The sequence below is a fragment of the Pogona vitticeps genome, chromosome 12, assembly GCF_051106095.1.
Source record: "Pogona vitticeps strain Pit_001003342236 chromosome 12, PviZW2.1, whole genome shotgun sequence".
Classification (NCBI taxonomy): Eukaryota; Metazoa; Chordata; class Lepidosauria; order Squamata; family Agamidae; genus Pogona; species Pogona vitticeps.
This window is the reverse complement of record NC_135794.1, coordinates 21,669,765-21,694,249: the sequence shown is the minus strand read 5'-3', so window position 1 is coordinate 21,694,249 and position 24,485 is coordinate 21,669,765. Positions and strand designations below refer to the sequence as shown.

General features: G+C 42.4%; 1 protein-coding gene across 3 annotated transcripts in view; it reads left to right on the top strand.

Moving 5' to 3' along the window:
• Positions 1-24,485, top strand: part of NTRK3 (neurotrophic receptor tyrosine kinase 3) — a 320,443-nt gene that overhangs the window by 207,163 nt on the left and 88,795 nt on the right. The window contains exon 13 of one of the 3 annotated variants that reach the window (XM_020781727.3): positions 7,608-12,839. The exons of the other annotated variants lie outside the window; for them this stretch is intronic. Within the exon in view, the coding sequence (XP_020637386.3) occupies positions 7,608-7,729 (122 nt within the window). The 3' untranslated portion in view covers positions 7,730-12,839. Of the gene's footprint in view, positions 1-7,607; positions 12,840-24,485 lie in introns of those variants that run through there. 3 annotated transcript variants of the gene reach the window in all.

The window sequence follows — 24,485 nt, the reverse complement described above, 5'->3', positions numbered from 1 at the left end:
CCAGCAAAGGGAATTATTTGGAGTAGGGAAAACTCATAGCAGTTGTCAAGAGGATCAGCCAAGAGGAACTAAATGGACAAGCTTTTAGGAATGCAAAAAGTATAATGCAGAACCTACTCTCTGTTAATCTTTTAGAAGAAGTCATTGGGTTACAACATGAAGGGTCAGGTTAAAACAGAAAATGTTGTCACAAGGTGTTTTCATCCATATATGGAATGTTTGGGAAAGAAACATATGTTTTGCTTGACTTTAAGAGTCAACACTTGTCGTGTAGTAGGGCTGGGCAAATCTACTGAGTCCCAGTGGACTCTTGACGGGATCCATCCCAGAATCTTCCAGGGTAGTCACACGGATCACTAAACATACAGAGATTTCCTCCCTCTTGGGTAGATGCCTAGGACCATAAATGCATAGGTTTCTCTTCTTGGTTCCTGTCACACGTGTTGCCTTTTGCAAAAGCTTGAAGGATAAGATGGCTTAGATGGCTATTGCTTCTTGATCTCTAAGAAAACAGAATGGAAGATAATAGGAAAGAGAGGAGGGGAAATAGAGATGACATGAGAAGGGCAGAGACAGACCAAGTTGTCCTTGAATTTTTTTTCCCCTTCAAGACCTAAGATTTCTCATTGTAGACTTCCCTGGGTGGGCCAGTTACCAGATAGAATTTTCCGAAACCCATAAGTGACGGCCATCATGGGCAATGACAACATCAATGGACACTTCTATCACAAGAATGTTCTCTTCCTAGGACTCTGGACTGATCCAGTCAGTGAGTGTCCTAGAAGGATGGATGACTTAGACCTGAGCAGGTGGAAGGTCTCTGACTCAATCTGAGCCCTTAAACAACTGTGCCTGCTGTAAGGCAGAGTGAGGCAAACATCTCAGTTAGCTGATGCCGAGAAGTAAAGGATTTGGAAGAAAAGCCTGCGGTTGTTACCAGCCTTTCCTGCACTCCCTTTGCTAGCTTCCTGTCCTAGTTACAGGGGAAGATAATGTCCCATTGGTAGAAGAATGTGTTTATTAACCAAGCTGGCTTCTGCCTGCAGAATGGGAAACGGCGTCCGATTATCCTCTTCTTCAGAAAGTGAAAGGTCTCGGGTGGGCCCTGGATGCATAGCTGAAGAGAGTCCCTTTGTTCTGCTCCTATCAAGGGAGTTATAAATTGATAAGTGCCAACAGTTGCTTTGCTAGCCACCCTGAACAACCCAGAGACTGAAAGGCTGATGTTCTGTGTTGTCAAATGTAGGTCTGTAGTAAATGTCCATACGTACGTGTTCTGTGTGTGCATGAGTACTGCATAAGTAGTGTGACTGGATACAGTGGTGCCTCACTTAACGACGATAATCCGTTCCAGGAAAATCGCTGTTCAGCAAAAACATCATAAAACGAAATTTAAAACCCAATTGAAATGCATTGAAACCCGTTCAATGTGTTCCAGTGGGGTAAAAACTCACAGTCCAGTGAAGATCCTCCATACGGTGGCCATTTTCACTGCCTGTATAGTGAGGAATCCGTCCCTAAACACAGCGGGGAGCCATTTTAAGCACCCGGTGGCCATTTTGAAAACCCGATGATCAGCTGTTTTTGATCGTCATAAAGCGAAAATCGGTTCCTGAAGCAGGGAACCGATCATCGCTAAGCGAAATTCCCCCATTTAGACCGTCGTTTTGGAATCACAATTATGATCGCAGAAAGATCATCGTACAGCAATTTCATCATAATGTGGGGCAATCGTTAAGCGAGGCGCCACTGTATATGTAAAATAAAAGGGTGGCTATAGACACAAAGAAGGTCCCAGCTTCTCTCTCTCTCTCTCTGTCCCCATCTAACTGGGATTTGTCAGGCTCCCAACAGGCTGCAGCTCCCTCCATGCTTATTTAATTTACAAGAGATACTGTACCTCTGTCCGGTTTTGCAATAAACATAGAGAGATAGGTCATGAGCTTTGCTGCTAACTTTAGATCTGCTTTAGATGTTGTCCTGGGCATTTTGCAGTCCATACTGGCTTCTGTAAGCAAAGAAAAGCACAAGCTTAAAACACTTGTTGGGCAGATTAAATTAAGTCCATTATGCAGGCTATACTTTGCCCCATCCCCCATGAACAGAGTGTTCAATTTGTAGACCTGGGAAAGATGGAAGGTTGAGTCAACCTTGAACTTGTTACCTTGGCCCGTTAGGATCAAACTCAGGCCATGAGCAGAGTTTTCACTGTGGTGCTGCAGTTTAGTCATTGTACCACAAGACTTCTGTTGGCTAAGGGTAGGATGAGACACCAGGAGGAAGAAATTTTAAATATCTGTAAGAGGCATCACCTCTAGCAAAATGGAAAGGAAAGATCCATCCCTGTTTGTCTTTGTAATATGCACTGATTGTATTTAGCACTCTTTCTGATTGAGAAATGAGGCATGCACATACAGCAAGCACAGAAGGACAGGACAGTGGTTTTGTAAGAAATGCAAGCAACCCATCCCCTGCTTCAGATTCTTGAACAAAGCAACAGTTCTCCTAGTTTTGGGCAATATGTACCTCTTGTACAATTTGCACAACTGCACGAATTGCACATTTTCATTCAAAAAGGAGGAGCCTTTTTTTGCATAAAGAGGGCAATTTTGTGCAGGAGATCATTCTTCTTCTTGCAAGAACCCTATCAAGAGCATCAGGATAATCTTCCCCATCTTTGCCAGTAGGAAGAAGAAGGTTACAGTCCCTCGCCACATGTGTTGGGAGGAAGGAAACACATCTTTAGGGATCTAGCAATGGGAGCACTCCTTGTTCCATCTGCTGGATCTGGGGGAAGGAGCAACCCTTGTTCCATGTGATCTTTCCAAGGTCTGGCTTGGTTCTGGCTCCTGAGGCTGAAAATAATGCTAGATCAGCCCAGACGATGTGAGAATGACAGCTGGATCTCTGAATGGAGGTCTCAGTGAACTGTGGGAAGAACTGTACCTCTTTTTCCTTTCGAACGACATGTCACGGTTGCAGCGGTCACCAAGAAGTCACCAGCTTGACCCCTTTGCAACTCAGCACAACATAGGCTTGCCTCAGTTTCTCTGCTCTGAAAACTATTTCCCTCTCTCTGTACTCAAGGCTCCCCTCCCTGCCCTTTGCTCCGAGTTGTTTGCACCAGGCAGATGAAGGTGAAGCGTTTGTAGAGATTTTGGACCTGTGCCCTTTTCAGGCCATCAGGCTGCAGCATTTAATGCTTTGGACGTGCGCCATCTGTAAAAAGAGTTCCAGAAAAAACAAATGTGTGATCCCAACTCCTCAAGCAACGTCTTGTGTTTAACAGAAAAACAGCGGGGGTCCCAGAGTTTCAGGAAAGCCCTCTTACCGTAGGTTTAATGATTCCAGCATGCAACGGACAAAGATCCCACCATCTTAAATGTGGAAATTTCTTAGAAATCTGATCAGCTTCTTGGAGCCCTTCCCACTCTCCTTTCCATTTTATTCCTTTCTAGGGATGTAAATCTTTGCTTCTCTTACTCTTCCAGAGAAGGGCAAAGTATGACAATGTTTTTCTCCTTCCTTTCCCAAAGAGTCAGAGCCTTTCCATGCTACCAAACTGCTTGTTTTAATGCCAATTGGGTAACCTGCACCAATGGTGTGATTTGTGCAAATTTCGTGATTTGGGCAAATTACACCAACTTGCAGTAGCTACTGGTTTGTTTCACCATCTTGGATATGCTTTGGATGGTTTTTTTTTCCATCTCTTGTTAACACACGACACATACTTTGGCATCTGATCGAAGTATGCTTTGCTTCTGAAAAAGAACACTGATTTTGCACGGATTGCCCACAAGGCATTTTGTAGAAATGGCAAAGATCTTAACAGTGAAAAATTGTCTTGCTGTCAATATGATGATGCCGAATCTTGGCAATTCCTTCTCCTGGTGCCTTGCTCCGCTATGAAACCCTGAATCAATAAGAATGAGAATTTTAGCCAATATTCCTCTTTCCTTCTCTTGCATTTAAAAAAGTGACAGACCTGCCTTGGCCAATCATTAGTCAGTCTCTGGGTTCGTTCTTTGGGGAAAGATACAAATTAACTACCAATAGCTGAATATTTTGGTTCAAATTTGTGCTATGCATGTTTTCAGATTTATTTGTGAAGTTGAAAGATTTGGATTTTTTATTTTAAAAAAACCACAAAAGAATGTGGGGGGAGGGATACAAAACCGGCAAATCTATCCCTCCATGAAAACGGTTTTGAGCATTTAGTCTGCCAAACTCTGACAGGCTTGGGAGATTCTGAAAGATCTAGGTGAAAGACATATTTTCTTTCAAGTTCTGACACCGTTTGCCATGCTGAATTCAGGTTCCTAGGTTTCTAACACCTATCCAAGTTTCAGTGTGAACCTCTCCATATTTGGGATTGACTTTGGCTGCTTGATGTCTTCCATCTGCACTGGTGGTTCCCAACCTTGGGTCCGATTCTTGGACTAAATCTCCCAGAAGCCTTTAGCGCAAGTTGTGCTGGCCAGGATTTTTGGGAGTTGTAGTTTAAGAACTTCTGCGGACCCAAGATTGGGAACCATTTGTCTACATGGATGATCAATGCAAGATGTTTAGAATATCTCAGGAGTAAGGGAAGAGCCATGTAAATGGGCGAGATCCACATGACTCTATAATAACATGGAACAAATTACAGAAATGATGGCCACCTTCTCTGTAGAGGGTTGAGTGTAGCTATCCTTGTGAATGGCTGGTAGGTGGGAATTTGGATGGGTGCATAAATGTAAGACAAGCTAGCAAAGGAGGTGGTAGCATGAGTAATAAAAAGCTGAGTAGGTCAGAAAGAGGGGACAGTGAATGTCTACTTATCCATGACAAGCTGCATCATCTCACCCATTTGTCCTGTCTCCCTATCTCCAGTCACTGCCTTAACATGATTGATATCATGACATTTGGTCCAACGTCAGCACACTCTGAGCCCTTTGTCTTCATCAGCAATTGTCAAAGCCTTCCATACTCATGCTTCTCTTGTGTTTCATTACTATGAAAAACATCATCACCTAACCACTGGCACACGGTGAAAGGGACAAATGCCCACCCATCCCCTTGCCAAATGTCCCTGGCCATTGTCTTAGTCAAATCTTCATCATGGTTTGGAGGATTTGGGCCATGTATTGTTCTGATACCAGTGTAGAAAAATCTTTCTTCTCTGATGCAATCATGGTCAACTGACTCTTCAGAAGAAAGCACAGCAAATGAAGAGCCAAATAAGGCAAGCTGATGACATGAGCTCCAACCTTGTTTCAGTTCAGTTTATTTTTGTTTCCTCAAGTTCCATTTGGTTGAGAGTAGTGAGAAATGGATACAGATCAGGACTCCAATATTCATGTTGGTTTCCTGACCCTCTTCCCTAGTGACTCTGCCCCAAAGTGAATCAGGGCCTCTAACTAAACGTGATCCACTTGGAGCAGGAACTGGCAAGTCACTCCAGTATCATTGCCAAGAAAACTCCATGGACAGAATCAAAAATTGGGAAATACCCCCAAATCCTCTTGCAATTGGCCACACACCTCAAAATTCTCAAGAGAGCAAAGAACTGTCCGATGGTACAGAAATTAGGATGACTAAAGAACTTCTGTAGTGAACTCACAGGAAACAGAGTCTGAAATTCAGTAGTCTGTTGCAACTAGATTTAGGCCCGTTGAATCAGTGGGGATTTGGTGAGTTCCATTAATTCAATAAGCCCACTCCAGTTGTGATACGATGCTGTTCAAGCTAGCCCTCAATGGAGCAGCTTTACAGCTGGCTATGTTGCCCCTCACCCCTTGTTGGTTGGTCATTAGGGCATCGATTTGGCATTCCTCTTGACAAGCAGTGTTTGCTCTTACGTGCATGGGATTTTCAGAATTCATAGACTACAGCCTCCAGAAATCTGCAGAAATCCCCCTAGCGAGGCCCATAATGCCTTGCACATCCCATACAACCTAGACCTGTCCAGTAACTTCCTTTTTTTTTCATCATGTCCAAGAGAAGCCATTATTTCTCAGCTGAAAGTGATTACACAGACCTGAAAGGATGATGGGGTTTTTTATTATTATTATTATTATTATTATTATTATTATTATTATTATTATTATTATTATTATTATTATTATTATTATTATTATTATTATTATTATTATTATTATTATTATTATTATTATTATTATTATTATTATGGCTAAGTTCCCTAAGGAAATCTTGGCAGGCCTTCTGGGATCTGTAGTCCATGAATTCAAAAACTCCCAAACTGCTGCGATGTCTGCTGTGTTCTGTAGTTCCGGGCTTTCATCCAAATTGTAGATCATAAGCAGCCCACCATTAAGAAGCTGAATTCCACTGGTGTTCCAGAGACAGATTTTGGAAATAGCACATTACCATTAACACACTCACGTTAAAATGATTACTTTTGTGTTAACCCAGAGGATGAAGGTGCTAATGTATCTGCTTTTCTTAAAATAACATTATGAAAGAATACTATTTTTAGAAGATAAGACATATCATTTGTTGCTCCTCCTCTGTATTGCAAAAGAAATGGTTTGTGTTAATAATAATAATATACTATTTTCAAGACCTGTCTGGAGATGTGTTTTAGGCAGAACTGTGAGATAGGGGAGCTGTATCCAGAAACAAATCCTGTGTGTGTTTCCTGATGATCCATCACCCATCAAAGCAAGTGAGTTGGCAAATCTTGGGAGGTGTGAAAAGACCTGTCTGTGATAATCAGACATTTTCCATCAGCTAAGGAATTCTCTCTTCTTCCAGGAATGTAGAGACTGGTGCCATCTTTGCTCTTGAGGCTCATCTAGGTGGGTCTTGACTTGGTGGGGTGCATGGACTTGTCCTTCCAAATGTGTACCCTCCTTGAGTTGGATATATTGTAGGGAGGGTTACCAGTGTCAGCTAGCTCCCTTTGAACTCTGTCTATGCTCTGAATTCTGCTAGTGACTAGAGATGGGCATGAACCTCAGCGTGGAGGTTAGTGCCAGGTTACATGGACCACACTAGAGGTGTTGCATCCTCTGTCTCTCCACCTCCCCTCACCAGTCAGAGCAGGCTCCTCTCCAAACTGAGATTCATGCCCATCTTTCCTAAAGACCAGTATGATGCTACTGTTTCTCCAAGATCCCACCCAGTTCTAGGATGGTCCTGGAATCTTGCAGTGGAAGAAAGGAAAGATATTGAAGACCTAAAAAAAAAAGATGCTTACCTCTAGTCTCAACTAGAGTGGTCCTACTTGATCATTCATCAGTTGACTCAGTGGGTCTACTCTAGTTGGAACCGGTCACTGGCTGAACGTTTTTCTCCTTTCCTCTAGTCTTAAACAGGTAAATGTTGCATTTATTGAAGAAGCATTTTTAAGGCCTCTGATAGAAAAAAAGGAGACGTTTTGGGTACCAACATGAATATAGTTGGACTGCAGCCATCCTGGTGGATTTCCCTCCCATTTCGTTCTCTCTTTTTTTGAAATAATTATATGTATGTTGCTATTTCTCTGATCATTTCCAGTCTGGATCTTTCTTTTTTTTGTGGGGTTGCTTTATTTTTTCCTCCCCATTTTTATTTCTTTTCTCTCTTCTGTTTTCCCTTCTCCCCGTTTCCTTTCCCTGCTTTAGGTTTCAGAGAAATTATGTTGAATCCGATAACCCTTCCTGGACATTCTAATCCTCTGAACCATCATGGCATTTATGTTGAGGATGTCAGTGTATATTTCAGCAAAGGACGTCATGGCTTTTAAAACAAACAAACAAACAAACACAAACAACAATGCAAAAAACCCACAAAAACATGAAAGAAAAAAGTATTAAATCGGAAAAAAACCACCTGGGAAGGTTCTTTGTTCGTATCTCGAGTTTCTTGGCTGTGCCCCTTAAGAGTTACGGGACACAGTGGGAGAGCGTGGTCTGCACTCGGATCAAAGCTGCCACCTTGTGGGACTGGACCACACTTTGCACCGCACTGGAAAGACCAAGGGGGTTATTGCTATTCCTATTATTATTTTTTTTTCCTCTCACCAGATCACAGGGTTGTTCTCCTCCTCTGTTGGTCCCTGTGTTCCTTTCCTCCATTGGTCCGGGTGTTCCTACAAGCCACAACAAAAGCAAAGCAGAGCAACAGAGTTTTTACTTTCCTTTTTATTTCCTAACGACACAGAACCTTGACGGAGTCGTCCTCACAGCTGCACTTTGCTTTTCTAAACAAACAAACAAAAAGAGAGAGAGAGAGAGAGAATCAAAACAACCAACCCAAGTCCAAGCAAGTTTTAGCTGTGATCTTTCCCATCCAAAGTCCTTGTGACGTCACAAGAGTTCAGGCTGCTCACCATCAGTCATGGTGGCCAATCCCTGGGAGATGTCCCAAAACAGGAGGAGATGGGGAAAAAACAGAAGATGCTTGAACAGAGTGAAGATTTTGGTAAGAATGAAGGCAGCTCACTCCGCCCCACGTCTATCCTCTCCACCCCTCCATCCACCTAGCCCCACACGGGGAAACCACGTTGACAGCGACCGACGGGGGAAAAAAGTTCCTCTCCTTGGCCCCACAGGAAAAGAGATCAGTGGCTTTGTTTCCGATTTCTCCCCCCCCAATCAAGTGTCTTAGGAGGATTTTTTCCGTTTGTGTGTGTGCGTGCGCGTGCGTTTTGTGCGTTGGAGACGCTCTTCAGCTATCTCAGTGTTCCATTTATTTTTGTACACCGGCCTCTTCCCTGCTGCTTGTATAATGGCTTTATCCGGGGATGGGAAGCATGTGGGGTGGGGGGAGGAGGTGGGGCTCTCCTAAGGTGCCACATCTGGGTTACGGAGGAGTGGCTGTATCGGCCAGTGCTGTAGAACGACTAGTTGAAGGAAGAAAAGAGGACTGTGGAATCCACACTGGACTCTTTCTTTCCATCTCAGGTCTGGGGAGCGTCGGTTTCTATGACCTTCTCCACTCCTCCTTCCACCTCTATCACTTCCCATTTCTGTTTCTCACCAAATTAGAGACGCATTATAATTCAGTCATGCCCACCCAGGGGGGTTGGCTCAAGGCATACAGAGTAAACAAAAGAGGGATGTGGGAGGGGGACGCCATTGCTTATTCCCTAACATAAACACCAATATTGATTGGATCGATATTCATATATATATATAAATAAATATATTCATTTCTTCTTCCTCTCATCTTACCTCCATCCCAGAATCCCTCCAGTCGTGGAGTGTTGCTTTTTAAAGCTCCATTACCACCCACAAGACATGGAGATTAGTTGGTTTATTTTATTTTTTTCCTGGTGAGAATTGCCATTCAGAGATGGATGGGTATTAAACTGTGTTCTTCTCCCACTTCTTCAGATTTGGGGTTGATAGTGATTCCAGGAAGATTTGCCTCCTGCTAAACTATTCTGTGTTCTGGAAACATCATCATTATTATTAGTTTTGGGATTATTAGTTCTGAGATATATTTTTAGGAGGCATGGAGTCACAATATGTCCCACTTTCTGGCAGGGGGGAAGAAAACCATAAAACTTCACCAAGCCTGCCATGGTAGACCTTTGAACGCTACCCTGAGATAGATGTTGCACAAAGTCTCACCCTAATTTACAGTAGGTTCCCCATATCCATGGAGGATCAGGTCTAAGTCCTGCTGCGGATGCTGAAAAACGTGGATTATAGCAAACACTATACATAGCATGGTCTCTGGCTCCCTCGAGTGGCCAGTTCTGGTAACTTAATCTTTAGAAATATACTGTATATTTCTAGGATTTTTCTTTTACTATCTTTAATATTTTCAGACCATGATAAGTAAATCAGCAGATATTGGTCCCGTGGATACAGGGGTCCTACTGTATATAGTTTTCTGAATTGTGTATCTGATGGTAGCAATCAAAGAGGGTGCCTTGTGGTTTTTTTTTCCAGCATAGCAACAAGAACAACAACAAAAAGTGTGTGTTGCCTTGAAGACTGATGAATGTCTTTTAGGAACATAACTTGTGAATTAACAACCCACTTCCTCAGATACACCTCTATGGTGCAAGAAAGATGTCACAACCCATTTTATTTTCCCCCCTTTTTCTGCCCTTTTGATTGGTCTCTTGCTTGAGATAATGATGAGCATGAATCCCTAGGCGCCATATAAGTGAAGCACCTTAAGAGGAGCACACTGCAAAAACATCTCATCCTTCAGGATGCTCTGATCGAGTCTGAGAGACTGTTAAAACATGTTTTGTAAGGGATTTTCTCAGAAGAACCCACATTTTTATTTTTTATTTAATTTTTTTTCACCAGATTGCCAGACAAGGAAGTGAACTGTTGCATGTCTGGGATGGGGTGGGGAATAAACACCAGCAATTGCAATGAAAGGACAGTAAAATGTTCAGAGTTGCCCCTCCAGAAAAATTAGATGGAGTGATTCAACTGGAATTTAATAAGAAATGAAAAGCAACACATCAACCAAAGTGCCATTGTGGGAGGCTCTTTGTCCAAACAGGGAATACCAGGAAGTGAGGACAGCTGATCTCCAGCTTAGGTTATATACACATCTCTGTTTCTCATGCCTGCCTCTCTCCTGATCCCCACCCCAACCAGATTTAAGGTCACTTCACAGCTGAATGCCTTGCCCTGATGTCAAAACTACACCCAAGACTTATAGCTCTCTCCACTGTGATCGAATTATGCTGCAGTCTCCCAGTTTTATGACAATTGCGTAATATTTATTGGGGAACTCGGTATGGAAGCATACTTTGCTGCTATTCTTCCATTTCTCATGATGGGCAAAGACAAGCACTGTGTGCACACAGAGGAGCAGAACATGGAAACATTACAATTTCAGGGCCCTGCAATATCCAGAATTAGAGATGGGCACAATTTTAAAAATGAATCATCTAATTTGTTAAAATATGACAAATTTGTTGATTCGTATTCGTGTGAATAAATGCCCCCGGCGAATATGACTCACTGAATTTTTAGCAATTTTTGAGTCATTGGTCTTTTGGGGTATAAAATGCCCCCCCAGGCACCTAGAGACACCTAAATGGTGGAGGAGCTTCCCCTGGATCTCCCCTACAACCCCTCGAAGTATGATGAAGATTTGCTTTATGTTTCGTGTTTTGGGGCATTTCAGGTTTCATTTGGGGGTGCTTCAGGGAAATGTGGCTGCATGGAATGAAATGGAACCCTGAACTATTCTGAATGTTAGTGATTCATATTAGAGATGGGCACAAATTTTTAAAAAATCACCAAATTCATTCAAAAAATCACTAATTTGTCAATTTGTATTCATAAGAATCAATGCCCCAATGAGTACAAATCAATGCATTTTTAGTGATTTTTGATTCATCAATTTGTTTGGCTATAAAATGGTCCCCCAGACACCTAGACACACCAAAGAAGCTCCCTCCGACCCTCCTCTACAATTCCCCCACGTTTGTTGAAGATTGGGTTTCAAATATCTGAGTTATCCACCCACAAAAGGCCCACTCCAGGAAAGTTTCCCCCAGGCACCTAGAGACACCAAAATCACAGAGAAGCATCTCCCAATTTTTCCGTACAATCCCTCCAAGTTTGGTGAATATTGGATTTCCCCAAACCCAGTTGCTAAAGGGCACTTTCCTGGGGGGGGCACTTTGTGGGTGTATCACTTGGATGGCTGTAACACAATCTTCACCAAACTTGGAGGGATTGTCGAGGAGAGAAAGAGGATATTTCTCTGTGATTTTGGTTTTTTTAGGTGCCTGGGAGGAACTTTCCCGGGGGGACCTCTCCTTCTGGGTGCATAACTCAGACATCCAAAACCCAATTTTCACCAAGTTTACAGGAGGAGTTTTGTAGAGGAGAGTCAGAAGAAGTACCCTGGAAATCTGTTGTGTCTAGGTGCTGGGGGGGGGGGCGGATTTTGTAGGGTTTTAAAGTAAATGTCTTAATTTCTTATACGTCACCATCTTGGACCTATAATATATGTTTTTGGTTTTACTGTTTTTAAATTTGTAAACTGCCGAGAGTAGACCTTTGGTCTAGATGGGCGGGATAGAAATCCAATAAATAAATAATAATAAAAATGGATGAATTGATTCATCGATTCTCCGGAAACAAATTTGTAAATTCGTAATTTGTGATTCGTAGACCTTGATGAATCATGAATCACACTTTTTCCTATTCGTGCCCGGCCCTATCCAGTATTTCCCTGACGGCTGCAGATAGGGATATTTCGGATTTTTAGCTCCCATGTTTCTGTGCTCTGTTGCTGTGTGGCTTCCTGGCTGGATAGAGGCAGACCAAGAATCATGACTCATGGAGAGATGCGGCAGTATCTCACATAGATAACCGCTTGCAAGCCAGTTCTTTCTCCACCAAGGGTGTGCATGCTGAGATGACTGCACTGTCTAATCCGCAGAGAGGTGGTACAGTTTCCCAAACCTCACCTCCTTCCTGTGAATCATGCAGAGATTCAACAGTTATCCTCATCTGTGGGAGTCTTTGCAAACAGTTTGAATTATTGAACTGATTTTTCCCGACACGTAAGCAACTCTCTCACATAACACTCCTTAGGAAGGACCAGTTTGGAGAAGTATCTGCTGACTTCCTTGATGCAGGAAGAGGGTCAGATGGGGAGTATGAAAATCGGCCTTGGATATTTGCAGTTGTTGGCTTTAAGCAGCGGGTCTTAAGGGGAAAAAAAAAACATTTCCAGTTCTAATTATTGTAAATCATTACCTTGTTTCTCCACCAACAAGACTCCTCCATCCCTATTCATCACTTTCCCCTCTTGCCATGTCTGTCATCTTGTGCTATAAAAATGGGAACATCCCCTTTCACAGAGACTCTAGGGGTGTTTGATGTCTAGTTTCTTAATAAACACTTTATTTTCTAATTAAACTGCTGCACTGAGTCTTTTCTTTCCAAGGGAGAAAAAAATCAATAAAAATTCTAGGAATATGCCTTTTTTACTTTTGCTTTCTTTGCGAAGCCTGTATGATACATGGGGTATGCAATTGGGTGGGGAAGGAACATCGGCAAGTAACTATTTGGGCTGGTTCATACACGCATTATCCCACATACTCCTGGTTGCTAAAGTGTGAACTGACTCAGAAAAGCTCAGTGGTACAATATCTTGTGTTGTGTGATGCAGGCCCCAGGTTCAATACTCTCCAGATAGGACTAGGAAAGATTTCCTGTAAAAAAAAGAAGAAGAAAAGAAAAGAAATCCAAGTTAGAGGGGCTAATGGCCTGATAGCAGTATTGGGCAGCTTTCTGTGCTCCTAGGATTCCAAAAGAAAGTGTTGTATTTATTTATTATTTTATTTATTTATTAAATTTATACCCCGCCCCTCTAGACCATGTCTACTTTCAGATGGAAAGAGAGGGGGCCATATTGTCCAGCAGATGATGAGTTGTAAATCAACAGCAAAGGATTTGAGGATTTTTTAAAACTACAAATCCATAATCCTCCATTTTGGGAATTCCACCTGACAGAACCACACCTACAGATACTTAAATGTGGCTCACCTGGAGTGGAAAAAAAACTACCTGGGAAGCCTTTCTAGCCTGTCACAGGCCTAGCTCCACTCCAACTTCCTGTGTAAAAAGGAAGTACCCAGCTAACCGTGGGGCAGCTTCCGTTCTAAACAGGAAGCTAGGGCAAAGTTAGGCTTTGAAACCTTCCCGGCTACACCTTTTCTCCAGACGAGACACATCTTTGGCTGCTGGTCTCACAGGCAGAACTCCCAGAACGGAGAATTATGGGCGTTGCCATCCAAAAATCCAAATTTCCCACGCATATTGGGTGAATTGTAATTCCACGGGTTGAATGGTACTGCTAAACTAAAGATTAGAGATGGGCATGAACTGGGAAAATGGCAGCTTGTGACGGTTCGTGGTTTGCTATTATTCACAAACTACGAACCATGGACTTCCTCGAACTTTAAAAAAAAAAACCCACAACCGCTTCCTGCTTTATGTGATTTGGAATTTCTAGGACTGTATAATGGCCCCCGCATGTGTTAGAGATGCCAATCTCATACAGGATATGTGTCTGACTCTCCTCCCCACCACCTCCAAGTATAGTGAAGTTTGGACTTGTAATGACCAACGTATAGCTCCCCAAAGCAGGTCCCCCCAGGAAAGTGGTCTTTAGCAGAGCATTTTCCGGAGGGGGGGGCTTCCTTGGACACCATGGACATCCAAAATCCAATATTTTCCAAACTTGGAGATGGTGAGTAGAAGAGTCAGCCCAAGGATCAGTCCAAGTTTTGTAAAGATTGGATTCAGGATGTCTGTCTTGTAGCCCATGTATGGATTGCCAATGCTTCCCCGAACCGCCACAAAATTGACCGATTCATGTGTATGTTTTTGTTTTGTTTTGTTTTTTGCTCAATGGCTTGTTTCATTCCCATTTCTACTAATGATCATGTCAAGTTCTGTGTAGCATTAACTAAAAGAGATTACCAAAAAGTTGGAGTTGATCCAGAGAAGGGCAGCAGAAATGGTAAAGGGTCTGGATACTCAACTTAAGAGAGAATGGTGGAGAACTTCCATGTAAGAAGATGGTGCCAGCTTGTTTTCTACTGCTCCAGAGGGTAGAACCCAAATTACAAGAAATCAACTTTGGACTAAATATTAGGAGGAATTTTCTGATTGTAAAACCTGTACAACAATGGAACTGGCTTTTCATTAGAAGTTAGTGAATTCTTTTTTTGTTGGTTTTGTTTTGTTTTGTTTTGTTGGCGATTTTAAAAAAGAGATTGGATGGTTATTGATCAGCAAGAGATGTTCTGCTTCAGTAGATGGTTGGACTAATAGATAAACCTTGGGGATAATTTCTGCCTCCACGAGTCAAGTCAAATCAATTTTGGTGGATCTACTTTAAGACGGAACGAATCTGGATCAAACCCAATGGACAGAAGGGCAGAATCAGCATTTTAGCAAGTGTTTGCAAAGTTTAGGATATTGGCTCAGATTTCAAATCTCCCTTTTATGAGCTGGAGGACTTGACTTGTAGAAAGGCCTTCTGTCTGCTTTGAATTTTTTTTCTGATCTTAGGTTTAGTTCCATTTTGAGATTTGAGAATTCTTCCATCTTGTTTCCATCCTGGGGATTGAATTTATTTATTTTTATTTTTAGGTTTGCCTGGGTGCTCCATATATTTCTGTATTACCATCTCCCTTTTTTTGGAATGCAAGGGGTTTGGGGGGAGTGCAGCAATTTTTCGTGACAATTTTTCCCATGTAGCACTGTGTTGCACATTATATCCACTCATGTAGACACATTAGTTCATGTTGCATATCCTTCTGACCCGAGAACTCTATTGCACAATTCAGAGAAGTGCAGATCTAAAATGGAAAACTGAGTTTTGGTTTGGCGTTGATCGAAAAACTTAGTCTGCAAAAGAGGTAGGATTGCATTAAAATATAAATCAAACCAGTAACTCCGTGGTCCTTACTCTTTTTTTTTAATGCCACAAGGAAAATCAAACCTCCTTCATGGGTGTCCTGAGTAATGTTTTCCAGTAACTTTCAAAAGTCACTATTAAGTAACTTGCAAAGTTTTCAGAATCATTCACTCCAACTTTTTAGCAAGCTGCAATGAAAATGACAGAAAGAAAAGGTTGATAAAGCAGAATGCTTCCTTATATGTATTTACATTAGGCCTCCAGGTGCCTCCCAGGTGTTCTAGACTACAGTTCCTATAAACCCTGACTGTTTAAACATGCTGGAAGGACGTATGGGTGTTGTAATCCAAAACATACAGAGGCAATCAAGTTGTCTGTTCCTCATTTAAACTGTTGTTCCAGCTAAGAGCTGTTATAATCAGGGAGGGTGATGACAAAGGGCTCGTGGAAGGTATTTTGAAGCCTGCAGATTTAATCTATGGAAGTCCACTCTTTCCCTTCTGCAGCTCTGGTCCGTGACCATGTGTATTTTCATCTATAGCAATCGATCCACCATTTCCTTGATAATTTTGTCCCATAAAGTTTTTAATCCTACGCCTCTTGATCATTTTCCCTGCCCTCCTTTCCCTCAAGCGTGTGTAAGGAGCATTCTGGTGCACATTTCTTTGTGCACCAGATTCTTATCACATTTCTCAGATAACTATGTTATCTGTAGTTCAGAAAATTTGAAAAATCTCATCTCTACTGAAAACTGTTACTTGTTAAGACTTCACCACATATTTCTAGCAAGATGGCGCCGTAATGAACCAGGAGATGTGCTAGATGTTCTCTCTTCTTGAAAGCTACCACCTGGTGGCTTGGACAATCAGGATGAGGCCCCCTAGCTCTTTGCACAACAAAGCTACAGTGTGAAGTGACTGTATGCATTGGCCTGCGGAAGCAGCAATTTTGAATACATTTGATGGCTTTTTTTTTATCCTGCCACGTTGCAGAACATTGAGTCGAACCGAAATGAATTTTGAAAGAACTGTTGTAAAATCAGCTTAGCGATCCACCAGCAGCCCAAGGCTTGTAAATGTGCAATTTGCAGGCGGTGTTTTGTGACTTGGCAATAATTCATGACTTCCCGAGCCGTTATTTTAATATTTGACTAACTAGTAGCATACCTTATGGCTGTCGAGCCGGCGTTTCTTAAATATTGAAATAATGGATAGCACATAGGGAATTAGATGTTCGCCAATGAGGACGGGCAAACAATGGACTCGCAAAGGGAGGAAATGAAGGCTCTCTTGCAAAACAGCAAACTTGATTTTGCCTCCTATGTGAGTTTAGGATAAGCAAATGGTTTATTCTGAGTATTAAATTTGGATGAAATACAGATGACAGCCTTAAACCAGAGGCCATTTAGAACAGGATTCTAAATGGAGTCAGGTAAGTAAGTCATTGAACAGCTGAAGAAAGAATATGGGACTAAATCTGAGGACTTACTCTTTATTTTCTAACCTGGGACACAGTTAATGAATGGAAGGATACTGCAGTCCAGGTGAGTGGATTTCTAGAAGCATTAATGTGTATGTGTAATCAACACCTCAGGTTTTGTACATATTAGAATCCATGCTGACACGTCCCTTTATGTCACAGGACAGGCTCTGTTTCACTTGATGAAAACCCCTGTTCATTGTAGGCAGAGATGGTATGAACAGAGATGGACCCATAGTCTGATTTTCGAGAAAACAATGTCTTATGATACTTTCAAAGTTCTGCACCTTCGAGTGAAATAAACTGAGAAATTAGAAATGGACAATCACATTTTCCTTCCATGCACACAGTTCCTGAGCATTGGGCGATAAACACACGCCTGAGCATTGGGCGATAAACACAAGCTTCATTGGCAAGTCTCATAGCTCAGGCAGAAAATGCTGAAAAAATAATGTCATTGGATCACAAATGTTGTGTGACCCATTCTGATACTAAGCTAAAGATGAGTGCTATAAGAGAATTCGTGTCACGCTCTTCAGACTTCGTTTTCCCCCTTGTGTGAAGCTCAATATTGCCGCAGATTTCTCTAAAATCCATGATGTGTGTTTTCCCCTGTACTGTATAGCCACATCTTCTGCTCTTCTGAAATGTGGAGTCGCATTTCCTAGTATTTTCTGTTAATATATTGCTGGCATTGGGTTTTGACTGCCTTGGGAAGCAAAATACCACAGTATTAGCAATCATAAAAGGCATAGTTTGTTGCCACCCTCTGTTTCTCGCGACCGCACCTCAGAATCCACCCATAAAGAATCTAGGGCATTTGTGCATGTGTTTCTTTAGCGGATCAATGGCAACTTTATCAAGGCATAACTTCTCAACGTCCTGTGAAGTCTAGCCCATGATGTAAAGGTATTCCAAACATCCAGGGATAGCTTCTCTTCTCAACCCATTTACTCCTCTGTGTATGTGTAGAAGAGGTTCAGGTTGGATTAGGCATCCTTTCTGAACTCTGTTCAAAAAAATAAATAATGAAAAATATCCTGCTTAAGACTTCATGGCTGGCTTCAATCAAATGCTGGAAAGAAATGAGAAATGAATAGTGCCCCCCCCCCATGGAGGTAAGTTGTAAATCTACCAGTGACGTGCTTCAGCCTTAAAAAAGAGTGGAGGATCCTGGTTTCTGCATACTTTCCTGTGGTGTAATTCAGAGCAGAAATGGGGAGCTCACTCTGTCGCGAAACTAACTAAACAACTTGGGAGAGGTCACAGTTCCGCAACCCTGATCTACCATCCAAGCTTGTTGTGATGATTAACTGTACAAGAGGAGAGCTATGCCTGCAACTTTGACCTGCATACATACAGGAAACACGTGATAGGAATATTGCTAATCTTGCTAATATCCAGAATCATTCTTCTGGACTACAACTATTTCTCCAGGCTATGGATTCAAATGTGTGCAATGCCCTAGCTGTGAAAGCAGGCTTTGACAGCCTGGCTTTTGTTTGCTTTATGTGTCTCCAGGAGGCTTTCTTCTTTGAGCAGATCTCCAAGGGCACAAAATCCCAGTTGTGAATCTCCAAAGGTATGGCTGAATTCCAAGCTGTGAACCAGATTGTCCCTGACATGGTTGATTGGGAATTCCCAATTGCTGCCCAGGAGATGTATACCTATTCCTCTATAACGAAACTCACAGGTGTCTTGGGCAGATGTTCTAGGGAGACTGAACATCTGTAGGAATTTTGAAGGAAATGAGAGAGAAAAAAAAACAAAAAGTAAGGCAACAATTGTGTGCACATGTATATCTGTGTATGATAGGTTTGGACCTGTCTACATTTTGCTAGCTGGGTCCTTTCTAAAGGACTGAGCATTATTCATTGGGTTGTAATCAACCTGGGAGAAAGTGAATGCCTTATCTGTTACTGATTGTCTCTTTGTATAGCTACAGAGTTATGTACTGTATCTAGAGATGGGCCAGTTCGGTGGTTTGTGCCCATTCGTCCTTCAATGGTTGAGCAGTTCCCAGCCCTCCACCTCTAACTGTATCTCCTGTTGTCATGGAAGCTCTAAAGGCGTTGCTAATATCTGGTGAGATGATGACTGCCTTGGGCTCATGAGAATGCAGAAAGTGAACATTATATGGAGTGGATGAAGGTTCAGTAATCAAGGGGTGGCACCATAGCTGTGTGATGGAAGGTTACAACATTGGGTCTGTTTATCTTATATTTTTAAAAAAAGGCAGCTCAGGAAGATGATGCTGTCGTTATGCGCTGTCAAACTGCTTCCAGCCTCCTCGCAAATCAATGTCTAGAGGGAATGCATTTTCGGCTATAGACACCATGATTTTTAATTCTAGGAGTTCCACCTACTCAGTCTTCAAGCACCTCTGTGTGGTCCGCCTGGGAGAAAGGTCTAAATTGGAAAGTTTTGTGGGTTAGCTTAGCCAAGCTCCAGCACGAGCTTGCTTTTCACAAAGAACACTCCCAGCTAACCCTGGGGCAGGGGCTGAAAGCTTGAGTGGAGCTTGGATAAGCTAAGGCGTGAAGCCTTCCGACGTATGCCTTTCCCTCAGAAGGCAATCCAGTGAAAGTGTTTTTGAAAGGTGCCCGTGAGGTAGTCAATACTTCCAGAAAGGAAAATTATGGTCTTTGCAGACCTGAAAATCCCGTCCCTATTAATCTTGCATCATGGCTTCCTTTTGCGGAGGCGATTTGTCTCAACTTGTTTATACCTTGAAAGCTCTGGATCTTGGTCCATGCCATCAACTTCTTATTGAGCCATACTCTCTTTGTGAGTCTAGAGAACATGGTAGTTGCTTTGCCAATGCATTTATCCAGCTCGACATCATGCTTACCTAAGTGTGCTACTATAAATAGGATGTCACCCTTGCTTGTCGTAGAGGCATGCTTGCTATCCGTGCCAGATTGCAGGTTCTGGAAGGAAGCCTCACTTTGGAACCAAAGCATTCTACATGGGGTGATCCCTTGAAGAGTTCATGTAGTCCAGCCTCCTGATCAATGCAGGATGTGCTGTTCAAGAGGCTGGTAGAACATGAAAGATGCATGAGCACTTAGCTTATGCTCTGTTGCTTCTAGGCATCTGGCTAAGATGCGACACAGCTGTTCATCAGTTACCTGCAACAAATTATGCTAAGCATATATGGACACCGACAGGATTCTGGTTGTTGGCAGATCAAGGCATCCCATTTTTTTTAAAAAAAGATCTGAAAAACGATGAGACTCTTCCCTCTTGCAGATGAGTGAAAAGGCCACTGTTCCTAGCATTTGCTAGAGGAAAAAAACATACAGTGGTGCCTTGCTTAACGACGTTAATTTGTTCCAGCGAAATCACTGTAGAGCGAAAACGTCGTAAAGCAAAATTAAAAAACCCATTGAAACGCATTAAAACCCAGTTAATGCATTCCAATGAGCTAAAAACTCACTGTCCAGCGAAGATCCTCCATACGACGGCCATTTTCGGTGCCTGTATACCGAGGAATCCATCCCTAAGCACAGCGAGGAGCCATTTTGAGCACCTGGCAGCCATTTTGAAAACCCGACAATCAGCTGTTTTGATCATCGTAATGCGAAGAATCGGTTCCCGAAGCAGGGAACCGATCTTCACAAAGCAAAAAAGCCCATTTAGATCATTATTTTGTGATCGCAATTGCAATCGCAAAAACATCATCGTGAAGTGGATTTGTCATAATGCGGGGTAATCGTTAAGAGGGGCACGACTGTACTGCAAACTTCATTCACCCAACTCAGCCAAAATAGCAAGCACAGAATGATGGGCCTCTGGTTTAAAAGAGATGCAAAGGGGAAGAAAGAACTCCGCACCCTGACGTTTCCAATCCTTAACAGTTCATGCAACAAAGAATTGATGTTTTGTGTGATTTCTCTCATTTTTTGTGGTCTTGCTTAATCTACCAGATCGATCATGCTCACCCTTGTGTCTTATCAAAAGTGCCACGGATCATTGCACAGAATGAGGAGAATAATTTGAATCATTTTGTGATGAGGTAACAAGAGCACGCTAGCTTTCCACTCAAAACCAACAGACGTTTTTGGCCCAGATAGAAAAATGTGGGACAATTTTTGCTCGGTGTGGCCCTTGGGGGGGCGGGGAGATAAAGGAGCTTCCGAGATGGACAGCTGCCTGATTTGGTTTGCCACAGACAGATGGAGAAAGCTGGAGTCCAGAACTGCACGCTTCTCCCTCTCTGATCTCAGGAAGGCAGCTCGGCCTGACAAATAGTCTGAAATGTCAGAAAATAAATGTTAGCGCCAAGGCGGGGGCTTCTTCCCTCGGGAACAGCCAGGGCAAGACTGCAGGAATCGTTGACCCCCAGCGAGAGGCCCTCAGTGGGAGCCTGCATGTTTTGCTCCCTATTTTAATGAAGAAAAATAATCTGATTTCCTCCGTATAGTTAAGAGAGAGGGAAGGAGGAAGATTTAAAAATAAAAAGAGGGGTTGTGAATCATTTATAATTCAACGGGTGAAGCCAGACTTCAGAGCGGGAGAGAAAGCCGAGGGTTTGAAGAAAGGAACATTTCATTATTTATGGGGCTGAATTTTCTACCGAAAGAAACTTTTCCCCGACCCCAGACCCTTAACCTATTCTGTTCACAAGCCCTCTCTGTCTTTCTAGGATATTACGGACTGTGAGTGGCTATCCACTTCTTGCAGATCAATGCAGTTTATTCACTATTGTCTAACCACTGCCAACACAACATGATGTGCTGTCAACTCAGTTCTGACTCATTGTGTTCCCCACACACCCCAGGATTTTCTCAGTACGGAATACTTGGAAGCATTTTTAACCCAGTCCCTACTTCTGGTGGCATCCTGAGGCCAAGGCTGTACAAATGGCATGGCACATGGGGTTATCCGTCCTACGTGGCTTGGGGAAATCTCGGTTTTGATCGCTTCCTGGAGACACAACACGGATTCCCACCCCCGGACTCTCACTCCGCAGCCAGAAGCTTCAACGCACACCATGCTATATTGGCTCTAATAATGATGTGCCATAAAATAGATTTCGATTTATGGTGAACCTCTGGTGGTTTTCTAGAGAATACGAGCTGCGCAGAACACACTTGTACTGTGAGGACTCTGTCAGTGTCGTTGCCTAGGTGGTGGCAGTTGTTACTGTTGTTGTTCCTTCTGCTGTTGTTTGCACCTCTTTAAACAAGTAGCCAGTCATGCTGAGATTCATATGCCTTGAAAGAATATTCATTTTGCACAAAGATGATCTGAGAAAATTATGGAAATCTTCAAGAGGATTAGAAAAGAAAAAAGAAAAAAGCACTCTTAGTGCAGCCTGGTGTTCCAACCCTTTGAGCTGCTACGGTCTACAATTATATATTGCATACCCATTATTTTCACTAATCCACTGAGCTATACTGGTGCTAATAATCTGTGTTCCCCAAAATCATTAGCCCAGGATAAGGTGGTCAGGCTCTTTTTATGAGGTTTAGGCAACCATTTGAGTGAAAGACTTGTGTGTGATCAACCTGAAAAGAGATGGAAGGGATTGTGTGTACAAGGCTGGGTTTGACATTTTGATCACTAACATGAGGGTGTGAACTGTGGGAGGCAAACCTTCCTCCATGGACCTTTTTAGAAACCTCAAATTTAACCAAATAATGACTAGAATTCTACTGGCATTCACGTTGTTACAGAGTTTTGAATTTCTGGATAATTTCCTCTAGCTACGCAGTTTCAGAAGTGCGGGGATTCATGCATCAGAATTAGCTTCAAGTTCCCCCGGATTAGTCCACCCCTTTTCCTCTCTTCCGCTGGCACTTGCAGTCTCAGGAACTCACTCTGAGATATTTGCAAAAGAAAAGTTTTGTTTATTTACAATCCTGAACAGATCAAACAGCAAATTGACAAAATCTGACTGCTTCGAGCAATAGGCCTCAACAAACTCACTGCTTCCAAAAGACTGACTTCAAACAGATAAAGGAGAAGGACAAAAAATCAGCAAATATTTTGATTCATAGACCATGCTAGGCAAAATGGTATATAAATTGGCTTCATGTAAGGTAGCATTGCTATGTTCTTCTCAAAATAGCTCTTCCTTTGCTCCTATTTTCTTCCTCCTCTTGGTGTCAGAATGTGAACAGAAGAAGGTTATTTCTAAGGAGACAATGAAAAGTGTTGAATGGAAAATCATTTCTCTTTAATTTTGGTGGAACTGGGGGGGCTTATTCTTTCCTTTAGCCAGGTTTGCTGGTAGTGAGTATGGGACAAACACATACACACACTGAAAAGTTAGCATTTTTGTGTATGTAGACTCATAGGATGTGATCCTATCCATTGCTTATTAAGACGTACCCAGCTAATTAAAAGGTACTCAAGGATTTTCAAGCTTATGGAATCTGCCCCCGTTTGTTTATGTCAATGTTTTAACATATTCACTTTCTAATTAAAAGATGGCTGTATGGGGGGGGGGGGCTTTGCAGTTCACCTCCTGAGAAGATTTCTACGCAAAGGTCAGGATGCTGTTTCTCCTGACATTTCATGTTGTGTCCCTCCTGGTGGGGAAGAGCCCTTTCTGTTTATTTTCCTGTGCGGAAACCAACTGGTGTCTGATAATCCCTGGAACAGAGAGCTGGAAAAAAAACTCTTCTGCTGAATGCTGCTACATCCCAATGATTAAAGCAAATCAGATGATGTGTCTTTCCAAATTCAGTCCCACCAAAGGGATACTAGAAATCTAATGAACGTGTGGTTTTTCCATGGGTCGGTGTACATATTTCAGAACATTGGCATGCAGGGATAAAAACACATTGTTTGCTCACTGGTGCCGCACGCAGAAGACTTGTGCAGGAGGAAATACCTCCGAAAGGCAAATCTTGAGAACATTAATTGTCTTGAATACAAATCCCAGAATCCTAGCATTAGTGGTGTTTAATGTGTCTCCTGATTTCTTAGTCCTTTATTGGTTTGTTTTTGTATTGCTTCAAAGTTTTCTGCCCATCTCCAGTTTTGTGCTCTAGTTTTGAGCTGTTTTCGTGAACTGCTGGATAACTCAATGGCTTCCATATCTGTATGTGGAGCCAGAGTTTGGGAGTTTGATTCCCCCACTTGTGCCTCCTGGACAGGGGCTGGACTGGATGATCTATTGGGTCCCTTCCAGCTCGGCAGTTCTAAGTAGGGATGGGAGCTGCTCCATTGAGTTGTTTGGAGAAAACTGAAGTGGGCGTATCTTTTTTGCTTTGTTTTTGGTTTTTTTTGGCACAAATGTACATGGAATTTTAAGACATGATAGATATCGAAGAGGCTAGAAAACCTGCAGAATTCCAGAGAGCTGGCTTCAATGGACTGTAGGCAAGACACCCTGAAATGTTGCCAACTGAGAAAGAAAAGGCTGGAGCAACTTGTATCCCTCCTCATTTTATTTGTGCTTAAGACAAAGATGATGTTGTTCCTTCCCTTGGGACCTAAATTTCTCTGTCCTGCTTCGATCTAGACTTCACACTGATTGGTTTGTAAACACTGTGGATGGCATTGAAAAGCCAAACTATAAATAACATTAAAGCATCTGCACAAATGCAGAAGCAGATGATACCTTTATTAAACTGCTAAAAAAAACCACACACAAGCAAATAGAAAGCAAGCTTTCAATGATAATTCATCTTTTTCAGGCT